Source organism: Notamacropus eugenii, chromosome 2, assembly GCF_028372415.1.
Source record: "Notamacropus eugenii isolate mMacEug1 chromosome 2, mMacEug1.pri_v2, whole genome shotgun sequence".
Lineage (NCBI taxonomy): Eukaryota > Metazoa > Chordata > Mammalia > Diprotodontia > Macropodidae > Notamacropus > Notamacropus eugenii.
The window spans coordinates 290151606-290162966 of NC_092873.1; the positions used below are offsets into that span (position 1 = coordinate 290151606).

Consider the following 11361-nt stretch of genomic DNA (forward strand, 5'->3'; position numbering starts at 1 on the left):
AAGATAAAAAAGAACCAGGACTAAGGCATGAACAGGCTGAGAGCCACAAGGATCTCCAACTGGTCTTTTCCCACCATCTCAGAGGAACAGAGGTTCACAAGGAGGGCTGAGAGTCAGAGGGACCTAGGCCAGGTCCAAGCAGACACTCCATGTCTACAAATGGGCCAAAGGAACCTGAATTCTGGCTATATCCAGACTGTTCTAGAGGCTCCAGCTCTTCTTGTCTACCCCAGGGTAAAATCATACCACCCTTAATTCCTACTGGCCATGGAGAACTACCCGTTGCTGCCTGGTTGGAACTGGTTGCCTGAACTAGGGTTGTCCATGGGGCTTCCCTTCCTCAAAGCAAGCCAAAGCAACGATTCAAGATTGCAGTGAAATCAGGGTAGTCAGGACTTGAATCTCTCGTGTAACTTTGTCTCCTGTGTTGGCTTACTTACTATTATAAGCCCTATGATGCATAGGGTAGCATATTGGATAGAAGGACAGTTCAGGAGCCAAGGTTCAACTCTGGCCTCTCAAGTATACTGACCATGTGACCCTGGCCAAGTTACTCAACCTCTTAATTTCCCCCAAGCAACTCTCTAGCTGTATCTGTACAAAATACACATAATCACAGGCTCTAAGATACTTGAGGGGAGGGACTGGTTTTTGCCTCTTTTTGTATCCCTGGTACTTAGCATAGTGCCTGGCACGTAGTAGGTGCTCAATAAATGTTGATTGATTGAGCTGAAAGGCTTCATAATCCTTCTACTCTAAGAGTTCTTAATCTTTTCTATGACATGGAACCCTTTAGTAGTCTGGCAAAGCCTACGGATTTCTCAGCAAAATGTTTTTAAATGCATAAAATACATAGGATAACAAAAAAACCAATTACACTGGAATATAGTTATGAAAACATTTTTTTAAAAAGTTTATTGATCTCAGGTTAAGAACCTCTAACTGACTTCAAGTTCTGCATTTTACAGATGAGAAAACTGAGATCCAAGGAGTTTAAGTGACTTGCCCAAGGTCACATGGTAAAAGATTTAGAAACAGATGCCAATCCACATCAGTGGAGGGAGTTTTTTCACCTAGAGGAAACCAATATAAATCGTAAGTCTAGTTTAAAAAATAATCACCCCATAGTTAAAACAACTGAAAGGCTTTATTTCAGAAATATGTCTGGAATTTAAATTTGTAAAACCGACCTATTCAAAAACCAAAATATTGAGAGTGTTTTTTTTATATTACATTAGGTAAAAGAACATTAAACTCAAAAACATTGAAAGAAACATGACCCATCTGTGCAAACAAACTTTAAACGGTCTCCATAGCCTGAGAGGAGACAGAGAGAAGGGAGGTTGGCCATCCTCTAGCCTAGGCAGAATAGACAAAGCCAATCGTGTTGTTGGCCATGTCGTAGACAGAGTAGTACTCCTTGAGGAAGACGTTGCCCAGAATCCACAGAGGCTGCCCGCTGGGGGAGGGCAGATAGGTGGCCTCAATCCCAAACCAGTAGTAACCATTGTTCTGTCAATGAGGAAAGAGAAAGGGTTAATAACTAAACCTGGATCCTCTCCCCAGGAACTTCAACCTTCCCTGGCTTCCCTGGTTAGACCTCTGAAGCCTTGGCTATCCTCAACCAATCTCTTCTGACTAATTCTCCAGAGCTGCAAACATGTCATCTGGGACACGGAGAAGATGATCTAGGCTCACCCTCCTTCTTCATCCCTGCCAAGCCTGAGGGGTGGATACTTACGGTTAAGACATAGGCAGAGGGAGGCAGAGGGAACTGGGCCCCAGTGAGGACAAAAGTGACGGTCGGCATATCCTGGATGTAGCTGTAGTTGACCAAAAACTACGGAAGAAATGAGCAGAGCAGATGTGGGCCTTGGAGCCACAGTAAGCCACTACCTACCCATTAACCCCATCGTGGGTCATCCTGTCTGTCGGATTCCCCCATGCCCAGCACCTCCAGCAAAAACTGTCACTGAACTATATTGTTGGTTCATAGGAAGCCAAATGACCCTGAGCTTTCCTTGTCTCTCATCTCTAGACAGTCCCAGCCAGAATCCTGGAATTTTGAGTATGAAAACAGGCTGTCATAAACACAGGGAGGCAGTCTCTGACCTCAGACACCTCCAGTTTAAATTTTTAAAGGCCTGGGAGTAGACATTTAGACACTCCCAAAATTCACTTCACCTGTATCATATACAAATATAGACAGTCACACATAAAAAGGTTATGTCTTTGTAATTGCAAACCAAGCAACAAATAATTGTTTCCAGAACAGGCTGGGTCATCCCTAGCTTCTCACAGGAATGGAGTGGAGCAGCAGTCAGCTACTTTCCCTGCCATATGCTTCACAAATAACAGTGCTGAGAATTACACAATTGCGGAATTGGAAGATTCTTCAGAGGCTACCTACTAAAACTGACCTGTAAACAAAAATCCCCTCTACCACATTCCCCAACAAGAGGCAAACCAGCCTTCCCTTCCTGACTTCTGAGGATGAAACTTATGACTTCCTACGATGTCCTAGTCCCCACTAAGGTGACTCTGTTAGGAAGCCTCCCCCTTAGAATAAGCCAAAAATCCTCAACGTCCCCCCTGTTCTGGTCCCTGGGGCCAAGCAGAACTAGGCTAATCCCCCTCTTCCATAAGACAGCCCTCCAAATATGTGAAAACAGCAGTTATTTCTCCCCTCTCCCCTCCTCCTTTCTCATCCCACCTTCTGTCAAAGCTTCCTCTTTTCTAGTGTAAAAATCTCACTATCTTTGTGAGGTAAAAAGAATATACTTCTCATTAGCATCAATGAATCTATTAGTACTACCTAGTCTCTATCTCTCTCTTTCATTCTCCCTCCTTTCTTTCCTCCTTCTTTCTCTCTCTCCTTCCCTTTCTTCTTTCCTCACTTCTTCTCTCTCTGCTTCTCTCCTCTTTCCCCTCCTTTTCTCTTTCCTTCCTTCCCTATTTCTCATTCTCTCCTCTCTCCCTCTTTTCCTTCCTGCTTTCCCCCTTCCTTCTCTCTTATTTCTCTGTCTCTCTTTGCCTCTGGCTCTCTTTGTCTCTGTTTATCTCTGTCTGTCTCTGTCTCTTCTCTCTTTTTTATTCTCCTTCCCTTCTTCTGTTTCTCTCTTTCCCTCTTTTTCTCCCTCCTTTTCTCTGCCTCGCTCCCTTTCCTCCTTTTTCTCTTCTTTTCCCTCCTCTTCCTCATTCTCTCACCTCTCTCTCTCTCTTTTCCTCCCTCCTTTCTCTCTCTCTCCCCCTCCCTCCTTCCCTTTGTCTGTATCTCTGTCTCTGTCTCTCTCTGTGTCTCCCCTCATTTTTATAATCAGTTTAGATGGACTGTGTGTCTCAGATCACTCACTCTCCTGGACAAATATTTTTATAACTGAAGAGCCCCCAGTATCTGGAGCTCTGCATTATCATATACTGGTAGGTAGAACTCAGCAGCAGCTCCTGCCCATCCAGGGATGCTTCATACTCAAAGAGCAGATCCACTCCCTAGGAAAAGCTCCCCTCTGCTTTGACCCCACTCTTGTTCTCTGCTTCTCATCCAGTCCTGCTGCCACCCTTCACAGGTTGAGTTCAGACTCCTCCTGTCAGCTCATCCCAGACTTCCAGAGAGGCCCTCAGCCTCTGGTCACTCACATCACCATTCTGAACCTGCTGGGCTCCTGTGGCTTGCAGGAAGGCATTCATGTACTGCTGGGGAACAGCCAGAAGGAAGGTTCTTGTATCCACAATGGCCTGGCAGCCCTGGGAACACCATACAGCGACCTGATTACCCATCGCAAACCTGAAGGGGAGACCAGACCCAAGGCTGTTAGAATGCTCAGCAGGCAACCGAACCAGGCCAGAAGTCATGACCCTTTCCCACTCCAGCTGGTACTGAAATTCTACCATTCAGCTAGAGAAATAGGGCAATAACCACATGGAACATCAACTAAACTAATAAAGAGTCAAGTGAGTGAGTACTGGGAAATGAGTACTAGAGACATTCAAAGGAAGAAGTCATCATGGGTCAGGATGACAAAGTCAAAAAGTCACAGAATTTTAGAACTGACATCTTAGCGGCCATCCAATTCAATACTTTGATTTTACTGATAGAAAAATGGTCACCAAGAGAGGTCAGGTGACTTACCCTAGGCCTCATGGCTCATGAGTGGCCATATTGGGATTAAATAAACTTGGGCCAGGGTTGGCTTCATGAAGGATGAGGGATCTGATCCAGCCCTTAGAAGATGAGCAAGTGTGGTTAAGTAGAGAGAAGAAAGAAGGGAACTTCTGTAGAAAGTATGGAAATAGGAAACAATACGGCAAAAGGTGCGCACAGTAAAAGGACAACTGTACGTGAGTAAATAATTCATGATGGGCAGTAATGGGAAATAAGTTTGGATATATTGACTGCAGGAGTTTATGAGATCCTTGAATGCTAAACAAAGGGTTTGGATCGATTTTGTGGACAAGGAAGAGCTATTGAAGATTTTTGAAAATAATTAATATCTTATTGGTAATTATAAGCTTAATATACTACAATCATAAAAAGTATTAACTTTTCTAAAGGGCTTTCTCATACATGACCTCATCTGACCCTCATAACAACCTGGTGAGGTAAAGCAAAGCAGGTATCCTTATTATTCCCATTTTATAGACAAGGAAATTGAGACTCAGAAAAGCTAAGGCAGGGACCCAGATTCAAGAGGCCTGAAAACATCAACCTGCTGTTTTGGCAAGATGCAGGGACCAGCCAGGGGTGTGCTGGCACCACTTTCAATCAGCTACAAATTGTTAAGTGGGAGTGCTTATGCTTCAGAAATTAGTACAGTCTACTAATCAGGTTTAGTTTATCATTTCACTGATTGTCTAGACTTAAGAAAGAAACGGAGAAAATTATAATGTGGATTAAACATAAGTGTCATGCGCATACCCCCTTCCCCAGAAAGCTAGTTGTTAAACATTTACCAGCACACTGCTGCCAATAGTATCATAATTTAAAGGGCTAGAGGTCAGAGGACCAAGAGTTCAGATCTACCTTAGTCTTTAACTCACTAAAGAAACTGTGAAGCCCTTAAGAGGGTCTTTCATCATTCTCATGATAAAGGAGAAAATGCCCCCATTACCCTCCTCCCTTTCTTCTACACCCAGGAAATCATAATTGCTAGCATCATATAGCTCTAAAGAGTCTAGAAAGCAGTCTTTTATAAGGGGATGGCCCTGGAAACACTATTTCTTGGCTCGGGGACAGATCAATGAGGTGACTTACTCCTCAATACCAATCTGCCAATAAACTTCTTGAGTCATGGGGGTCCAGGTGATCTGACCAGAGTAGAGCTGAGGGTCCATACCTCCAAGGATGAGCTCCCTTCCATACTGCTGAGTTGGTTGACTGGGAACAGAGAAAGAATATGGTGAGTCCAGGTGTCTTACCCCCTCCTCTGGCATGGAGCTTTAGGAGGGCTTCCTTGGGTATTAACTGTCCAGAAAGTCCAAGGTCAGAGTTAGGATGGACAGTCAGGGTTAAAGCAAAGAGTCACTGAACCAGGAAAGAAGAAACAGGCGTGGGCACCAATGATGTCCTTGAATACAAACTATACGAAGAGTTCCTAAAGCTAAGGTCAGCATGTTTGGGATTGGGGACCACGGGGAGAAACATTCTCCTTCATAGACTGCTCCTGTCCTTTGTACCATGGAAGGCTAGATGACTTCACGCTAACTTTGTATCTGCTGCCTCTCTGCCCTTGGCTGGGAATGTTTTACCAAGAAACAACCCCTTTTTACAACTGACATGGATATGTTTTATGTTTACTTAAATATTTATTTACATGTTGTTTTCCAATATAACATATATTCCTTTAGGGCAAGAAAGAAAGGAAACACCCCCAAGGGAACAGGATTAGAGGCCCTGTGGATACAAAGGCATTTGGGGAAAGCAGAGGTTGAAGAGAACAATTTTCTCCATGGAGCTCACAGTCAGATTTGGGAGATTTGTCCCTTCCTTCTGAGTTCCCTTTAAATAACCACAGGCTTGCCCTACTTCAATACATGAAAATTCAGGTGTACCAAAGAGCTCATCAGTGGGAAGTGATTCACTTTACAAAGGTTTGGGGTTTTTTATGTTACAAAATGATGCATCCAATTATACTTTAAAGTTAGACTTAAAATATGATTTCCAAAAATTCAATTTACATACAACTTTTAGGAACTATCATACTGTGTAAAATGTAAGTCACCCATGTCTTATTCTGAACCCCATGGTGTCAGAGCCTTTTGTGATAATAATAATAGCGTCTATATAGTGCTTTAAGGCTCACAAAATGCTTTACATCTGTTATCTTATTTGATCTTCTCAACAAAACTGGGAAGTAAGTGTTATCATGATCTTCATTTCACAGATGAGAGAACTGAGACTGAATTATATCTGTCCCTTAGCCCCAGAAGCATGATTTCACTTCTAGGTTGAGACTCTAGGGCAGGGATGGGGAACCTGAGGCCTCGAGGCCACATGTAGCCCTCTAGGTCCTCAAGTTCGACCCTTTGACTGACTCCAAACTTTACATAACAAATCCCCTTAATAAAAGGAAAACTTAGACTCAGTCAAAAGGCCACACCCAAAGACCTAAAAGGTCATACAGGGCTTCAAGTTCTCCACCCCTGATCTGGGCAAATGAAACTGGTTTCAGACTAAGTCTACTGGCATGATGTGATAGAAAATACTTTGAAGCTGAGAGTTCCAGAACCTCTATTCAAATTCTCACTTTCCCAGAATCATACAACCAGTAAGTGTCTGAGGCAGGATTTGAACACGGGTCTTCCTGACTCCAGCAGTCTAGCCACTGTACCAAGTAGCCTTTCTGAGGGCCTAAGAGCCCTGGAAGCCTTGATCCTTGGCCCAGATCAGTGGAAGGGGAGCTCTTACCTGGAGAAGTAGAAGCTAAAGCCAGGCTCTGGGAGCTGTCCCTGCTGCAGCATTCCCTGCATCTCTGTTGGAAAACAAGCTACAGCCATTGCTGGGTAAGCCATGCCCAAAATCTTATCAAAGTCGGAATAGTAGAAGGGCCTGAGAGGGTCGTTTTCACTCAAGCCAAACTCCTGGTTGCAGACAACAATATTCTGAACCTGGGGAGAGATGAAAGAACTGGGTCAGAAACCCCCACTCCCAAACGAGCTTCAGGACACTGAAGGCAGAGAGAATCCAGACGCTTAAGCAAAGGAAGCCAAGTTGTGGGTCTATGAGGAATCAAATACAGCTTCACAAATAAACAGAGGGATTAAATAAAGTCCAAGTCCAGAAGGTGAGGCTAGAAACCTCCAGAGAATGGAATCTCTCCTGGGAAAATCAGAAGCATTATGTGTGTGACCTCTTCCAGGGCTAGACCACAGATGACCTTGGTTCTGACCGTTTATGATGTGACCACATAGGATGAAGCAAAGAAGGACTAATTGATTTATATCTGCCCTCTAACCCTGATATCAGGATTTCACTTCTGGCTGTAAGGATCTATATAGCAAATGAAACTGATTTTAGATTAAGATGTGATGGAAAGACCTTTGATTTAGAGTCTCAGAACTTCAATTTAAACCCAGGCTTTACTACTCACGACCCGTGTGATCTTGGCCAAATCATTTCTGTTCTCTGATGCTGTTTGCCCATTTGTAAAATGAGATTGGGCTAGATAACTCTTAAAGTTGCTTCTTGCTCTAAGTCCATGGTCCTATGAGGAATAGTTAAAAAAAAAAAACCTAGGGAAGAGAAGATTCAGGGAGGAAAAACACTGAAATATTTGGAGTCACCTAAGTCTTGTACCATCATAAGGAGAACAGAACTCATTATTCTGCTTCTCCAGAAGAGAGAACTAGGGCCAGTGAACAAAAGGGGGTGATTTTGACTCAGTATAAGGAGTGTCTGAAAAACTAGGTGGTCTATTGGATTAAGTGCTGGCCTGGGAGTCAGGTAAGCCTCTAAAGCATACAACCTATGTGATCATGGTCTATCCAATGACTCAAGGACCCAGGCAAGCTCTCAGACCATAAATTAACAAGACAAAATCACAACCTCCATACCCAGGGGGGTTGCTGGAAGTGGTTCAGAATCACGGCTTTGTTAAATTTTAGTGGTGATTATTTACACCTGGGAAAGACAAATGCTAACAATAGGACTTGATTTACTGTATTGTTGATTATTGAGACTTAAGAAAGTGATGGGGAAAATGTTGATAAGACAAATTAAATTTAAAAGTGTGCTGTGCAGAAATTTTTTTTTCAGAGTCAGTTCTTAAACATTCACCAGAACACCCCCTGCATCCACCACACCAAAAAATTATCTGATAGAGTTGCCCAGTCATGGAACGCATGACGCCTAAAAGGTAGAAAGAAATGTGCTCCCATCCCACTTGTTTGCTGAGGAGGGAAATCGTAGGTGTGGAACATTGCACATAAGATCAGACTTTTTCAGTAAGGTGGTGAGTTTCAATGAGTTAGGTTTTTTTCTCTTTTTTTAATTATTCATGATTAGGGATGGCTCGGGAAGGGGAAGGTATTGAAATGCAAATGATTGAAATGCAAGAGATCAATAAAAATAAGATATCAATAAAAAATCAATTTAAAAACTATCCTGGATGCTTAAAGATATCAATAAAAATCAATTAAAATTGTCCTAAATGTTGAAAGATAGCAATAAAAATCAATTTAAAAAATCTGCCCTAGACGCTCAACTTTTTAAAAAAATTTGTTCAATTTTAAAAAATCAACTTAAAAAAACTGCCTGTCCTGGGTCTAAAAAATATCAATAAAGAAAACTGCGAAGGATATTGAAAGATGTCAATTAAAAACTAATTTTTAAAAAAGAAACTACCTGGGTACTGAAAAATTCCAATTTTTTTAAAATTTAAAACTTTAAATTTTAAAAAGCATCTGTCATCGATGCTGAAAGACGTAAATCAAAAACCAATTATTTTTAACTACCTTTCCTGGATGTTAGAAGATCCATCAAAAATCAATTATTTTTAAAAAAGCCACCTCTACTGGGTGTCGTAGTATGGATCCTTGAATCAGGGACGCTTTGGACTTTTCAGGATCCATGACTCGGATGGCTCTCATCACGCACCCACTCCGTGTTAAGCACGCCTCGGTGGAATCTCGACAGCTGGAGGGGGTTGGTGCCATTGTGATTCCCATCTTTCAGTTGGGGAAACTGAGGCAGCTGGCGGCTAACCGCACAGCCCCTGAGTCGCCTCAGCGCTCCCCAGACCTGATGAGCTGTTCTGGCGGCACTTGCTCTGTCTAGGGAGCGGCAGGATTCGCACCACGGGCCGGAGCAAAGCGAGCAGGAGCTACTCACGGTGACCGGGTCACAGCCCCGCAGGGCGGTAGGACGGCATGGACGGACAGCCGCCCGCGCTGAAGGCGGACTGGCTGCAGAGGCACAGGAAGGTGAGTGCATCTCCGGGGCTGGACGGCCCGCCTCCTGAGCGGCAGCAGGCCACAAGCATCTATTAAGCGCCTACTGCATGCCAAGCATTGTGCACCGCCTCCTTGCTGTTTCCTGAACAAGTCAGTCAGTATTTATTAAGCACCTACTACGTGCTAAGGACTATTCAGTCTCCCCTCTCTCCCCCCCTCCCCCGCTCTCCCCTCCCCTCTCTTTTTCTTCCCTTCCCCCTCTCTTCTCTCCTCCCCCCTCTTTCTTTTCCCCCCTTCCTCTCTGTCATTCTCTCTCCCCCTCTCCCACTCTTCCCTCCCCCTCTCTCTTTTTCTTCCCTTTCCCCCCTCATCTCCTCTCCCTCCCTCTTTCTTTTTTCCCCTTTCTCTCTCATTCCCTCTCCCCTCCCCTCCCCCACTCTCCCCTCTCTTTTTCTTCCCTTCCCCTCTCTCTCCTCCTCTCCCCCTCCCTCTTTCTTTTCCCCCTTCTTCTCTCATTCTCTCTCCCTTCCCCCATTCTCCCCCCCCTCATTTTCTTCCCTTTCCTCTCCCTCCCTCTCTTCTCTGTCTCTCATTCTCTCCCCCCTCCCCCACTCTTCCCTCCCCCCTCCCCCACTCTCTCTTTTCCTTCCTTTTCCTCACTTTCTCTCATGTTCTCTCTCCCTCCCTCCTCCCCTTCCCTTCCCCAGGTGGGGACCACTCACAGCAGGCCTGGTCCAGCAGTGGGTGGACAGCACGCCCAGGTCGAAAAGCCCGCGCCAAAGAGGACCGGGAAGTCCTGAGGGGGAGGAGGGAGCGCCTGACGCGATTTCCCTAAGTAGAAAGGCGGGAAAGACACATTTGGCTGAGGACGCCCCCTTCAGCGGGGTACGGAGTTGCCAGGAGGACACCCCCCGCCCAGCCCTATGAGGGGGCAGCTTCTCTGCCTGGGTGTTTGTTTGTTTTAACGGAAAAATCATCAATGCGAAGCCTGGCTCTGGGGGAGTGCGGGAGCGACATCCTGGGCGATGAGGATGATGGGAAAAATAGGATAATTAAGGGGAAAAAAAACCTCCCAGGTAGTCAGGAGCGAGTCAAGGAGTCCACAGAGAAGGCCTAAAACCTCCGGGGGCGTCCTGGCGGTCCGGCAGGCGCTGTCCAGCACCGGGGGTCTAGCAACCCTGACCGGCCAGATCCTCCGTCCCTTCCCTTGTCCCTGGGTCAGCAAACACGTGGGAGGGTCCGCCCAGGCTCAGCCCCAAGCACCGAAAGCAAGGCCAGGGACGTCCCTGCGGAGGCCTCAGGCAGCGGAGCCTCAGCTTAGGTTCCGTGACCTGGCCGCCGCCGAGGCTTCGCCGAGCCTGGGGGTGCTCGGTCCGAGGTCCCTGCCCCCCACCCCACCCCGGGGCCCCATGCTGGCCCAGGACTAGCCGCAGCGTCTCAGCCCGGGCAGGCCTGTGTGCGACCACGCTGCCCTCCCACGCCCACAGACAGCTCTCTGCGTGTTGGTCTGCGGGGTAGGCAGGGCGGGTGGTCAGGCGGCTGGGAGCCCCGTCGGCTGGTCTTTATTTCTCTGTATTTTCTCACAAGGCCCCTGAACTAAGTGGAGGGTGTGTGGGCACACGTACACATACATGCGTACGTTGCGTATGTGTATGTGCATGTATGTGCTTGATAACGTGACCGTGGCTCCCTCTTTCCCTTTTAGAGAGGCGGAGCTAAGAGCCTGCGCTAGCCGGCCCCTGTGCACGTGGGGGTGTTGCTTTGGCAGAGCATCCGCAGGTACCAGACACAGAAGCGCCCACGCTGCGTGTTCACAGTGCTGCCGCTGCTTAGCAGCTGCCCAGTCTCATCGGCCTGCACGACCTTCCAAAAACTAAGCTCCAAAGTAAAACCTTCCTTCAAGTGTTTCAGAGCCAGAAGGCATCACAACCCTTGAGAACCAGTACCTCATTAGAAAATTAACAAAGAGTACTG

The 11361-nt window shown here is 45.9% G+C and overlaps 1 protein-coding gene across 1 annotated transcript; it reads right to left on the minus strand.

Annotated features, from left to right (window-relative positions):
* Positions 1-1128: 1128 nt before the first annotated feature.
* On the minus strand, positions 1129-10406 carry LOC140527416 (pepsin B-like). The gene is made up of 6 exons (XM_072644331.1): positions 10110-10406; positions 6905-7104; positions 5252-5374; positions 3637-3784; positions 1742-1840; positions 1129-1512 (listed from the first exon to the last, which is right to left on the minus strand). Exons 1-6 carry the CDS (start codon positions 10362-10364, stop codon positions 1360-1362), a joined length of 978 nt encoding a protein of 325 aa, XP_072500432.1. The 5' UTR covers positions 10365-10406; the 3' UTR covers positions 1129-1359.
* Between the last annotated feature and the right edge of the window lie 955 nt (positions 10407-11361).

Bases quoted from the DNA above. Each gene is read 5' to 3' on its own strand.
- LOC140527416 (XM_072644331.1), bottom strand. From the start codon at position 10,364: ATGATTTTTCCGTTAAAACAAACAAACACCCAGGCAGAGAAGCTGCCC. The intron at 1,841-3,636 runs GTGAGTGACCAG...TTTCTTCCGTAG, and splicing joins AGCAGGTTCAGAATGGTGAT to TTTTTGGTCAACTACAGCTA. The intron at 1,513-1,741 runs GTAAGTATCCAC...CCTCATTGACAG, and splicing joins CCTCTGCCTATGTCTTAACC to AACAATGGTTACTACTGGTT.